The following is a 3,249-nucleotide window of genomic DNA, read 5'->3' on the forward strand; positions in this document are numbered from 1 at the left end:
CATACATACACCCGTGAACATAAGCAGTGTATATAGCGATTAGTTGCGTGCCGTTACTTTGCCAATTCGCCAGACACTCTTTCGTTCGGTCTGCAATACACTGGCGCCCGTAAAAGTAGTACACCTGCGAAAACTTCTGCAAATGACAATCTAATAAAGAATCAACTAATTTCTGAACTATGTCTATGGTTAGTAACTGCGTGTTCTATAGCTTCAATCTATAAGTGATTAAGTTTGCATAAGCACAGTGTAATTACATGCTTGCCGTTATTCTTCGTTGACATTGCACTTTTTCGCCACGGCTGCGATACGAGCGCGTCCATAATAATCGTACCGGTGTGCAACAATTCATACGTGTATATTATTTGAGTACCATAATATAATTCTTTGCCAGTTTATTAAAGTTGCAAGTACTCTGCTCGACAAATACGACTTATTCCAAGTCTGCGCTATAGCATATATACATTTACTTACTCTTGCAATCGCGCTCGCACCAACGACTTTGAACTCTATCGTGTTGCTCTTGCTGTACTCGTCATGGCGAATTTAGATGCTAGTGCAGTTGCTCCCGAAGATCGCGTGCGGTTTTATAAGCTCAAGGTACAGTCGGTATTTGAACGCGTAAAAAAGCTACAATCCAAGGTCGATTCAGATGCTCTTGCCGATCACAGTGACAGCACTCTAAATGTTCTACTGGAGCATATCGACAAGCTAAGCCACTCCTTTAGCAAGGCCCATGAAAGTCTAGAGGAGCTCGACTTTACTGAGATGTCCAGCAATTTGCGCACTGACTTTGATGATTTAATAATGGTCATGCAGTCAACAATAATGTCCGAAGTGCAAAGTCGTACTGCTCAAGTGCATCATAGTTCCACGTTTAGTCGTCCAAGTGACCCTCCTCGCGCATCCGCTCCCAGATTGCAGGCTGCACCTGCGTTGCCGCCATTAAAGTTACCTACGTTCAGCGGTGGATATGCTAATTGGGCTGATTTCTACTCAATGTTTTCTACAATCATTGAAAGTCGGCCAGAAATCAGCAATATGGAAAGACTTCAGCACCTCCGGTCCTGCCTCGATGGCGCAGCGTTGGATACGGTTCGCTCTTTGGAAATTTCTAATGATAATTATACAATTGCCGTAAATTTATTAAAGCAGAGATATGATAACCGACGTTTAATCTTCCAGGCCCACATCGTAAAGATCTTAGGTCTCAAAAGAGTAGAAAACGGATCCATAATCAAGCTGCGTGAGCTATCTGACAGCTTCAATGTCCATATGCGTGCGCTCAGTAGTCTGGGCACAACAGAGCAGATAGCCAGTGCCATGATTGCTCAGATACTGCTACAGAAGCTTGATGAGGCCTCACAAGCTAAATGGGAAGAGAAATTGGACAACTCAGAGACGGCTCTTCAGATACCCAGATATGAAGAAGTCTCCTCATTTCTTGAGCTTCGTTGCCGTACTTTGGAATCGATGAAATTTGCTCTTACAAACTATTCGTCAAGTAAGCCGATGAATTCTTGCAGTAAGGTTGCTACCAGTAGATCAGCATTTCTCGTAACCGGCCACAGTACTCACAGTTGCAATTTTTGTAATGATCTTGAGCACACAATCTACAAATGCCCAAGATTCGCAAACTTGTCTCCTAGTCTTCGCCTGAATGAGGTCCGAAAGGCTGGCTTATGTTTGAATTGTCTCAAGGGAGGTCATCAGTCGCGACAATGTGGCTCGCGCAGTTGTCGGGTCTGTGGAGTCAAGCATCATACGCTTCTTCATCTCGGCCACTCCAGCACATCGCAGGCAGCAATTCCGCCCCATCAACAATCTTCAACATCAAGAGTACAGACCATCCCTCAGCCCTCAGCACCAGCCACTACTCTCTTATCCAAGGATCGGCACAGCGATGTTGTGCTCCTGGCTACCGCAGTGGTTCTGGCAAGGAATCGGTTTGGCGAGCTTGTTCCTTGTCGTGCGCTTTTAGATTCAGGCTCTCAACTACATCTCATTACAGCCAGATTTGCGAATCTCCTGCAACTTAAGAGAACAAAATCGGTGGCATCTGTATGCGGCGTAGGCGACTCCAATGTTGCCATGGATGGCAGCAGCATTTGCCTCACTCTTCAAGCTCATGCATCTGAATATACAACTAGCATAACGGCTATGGTAGCTACAAATATAACTGGCAGGCAGCCCAGTTCTAATGTGAATACGAGCAATTGGAGCATACCGCAAAATATAGTGCTGGCAGATCCAGCTTTCCATAGGCCGCAACGAGTAGATCTGCTTATCGGAGCTAGCCTGTTTTATGATTTGCTCTGTGTGGGACAAATCAAGTTGATGCCTGGACTTCCATTGTTACAGAAGACTCGTCTTGGTTGGGTTGTATCAGGTGGCGAGGCTCGCAACCACAACTCCGTGCTAATAGCTTCAAAGACGCCTTTGGATCCGATTACAGACTCCTGTGCTGATATCAAGTTGGACAGTCTCGTTCGTCGCTTTTGGGAAGTTGAGCGCTGCAGCGATTCCATTGTAAAGTTCAGCAAGGAAGACTCAGACTGCGAAGCGCATTTTGCGAGGCATTACAATCGATTGGCTAGTGGCCAATATACAGTACGCCTGCCTGTTAAGCTTAGTTGTGAGCTTCTTGGAGATTCTTATGAGCAAGCGCGACATCGGTTTCTCAATTTGGAGAAGAAATTGAGTCGTTTGCCGCATATAAAGTCTCAATACTCAGCATTTCTGAAAGAGTATCTTGAACTTGGTCACATGTCACGCGTTCCTCTAAATTCATTCCATCTATGCAGATATTTTCTTCCTCATCACTGCGTTCTGAAGGATGATAGCACAACTACCAAGCTTCGCGTCGTCTTTGATGGATCTGCATCTACAACAACTGGGCATTCGTTGAATGACATTCTAATGTCAGGGTCCCGTCATTCAGCCAAAATTAGTCGACATATTATTGCGCTTCCGATCTTATCCAGTTGCACTCACCGGCGATATTTGCAAAATGTATCGTTGCGTGAAAATACCTGAGCCGGACAGCTATCTACAATGCATTTTATGGAGGAATTCGCCAGATGATGAGTTGGAAGTTTTCAGGCTTGATACGGTAACATATGGAACAAAACCAGCGTCATTTTTGTCTGTGCGCGCCATGCATCAGCTTGCCGTAGATGAAAGGAACGCATTCCCAGTCGGGTCCGACGTACTGCTTCGCGATTTCTATGTTGATGATTTGATTAGTGG

At 45.2% G+C, this 3,249-nt stretch overlaps 1 protein-coding gene across 1 annotated transcript; it reads left to right on the top strand.

Moving 5' to 3' along the window:
- The first annotated feature begins 537 nt into the window (after positions 1 to 537).
- On the top strand, positions 538 to 2,833 carry LOC122757663. The gene is made up of 3 exons (XM_044010536.1): positions 538 to 1,095; positions 1,186 to 2,704; positions 2,805 to 2,833. The coding sequence occupies exons 1-3, from the start codon at positions 538 to 540 to the stop codon at positions 2,831 to 2,833; spliced, it is 2,106 nt and encodes a 701-aa protein (XP_043866471.1).
- The last annotated feature ends 416 nt before the right edge of the window (positions 2,834 to 3,249 follow it).

This window comes from Drosophila mojavensis, unplaced genomic scaffold, assembly GCF_018153725.1.
Source record: "Drosophila mojavensis isolate 15081-1352.22 unplaced genomic scaffold, ASM1815372v1 contig_80, whole genome shotgun sequence".
Classification (NCBI taxonomy): domain Eukaryota; kingdom Metazoa; phylum Arthropoda; class Insecta; order Diptera; family Drosophilidae; genus Drosophila; species Drosophila mojavensis.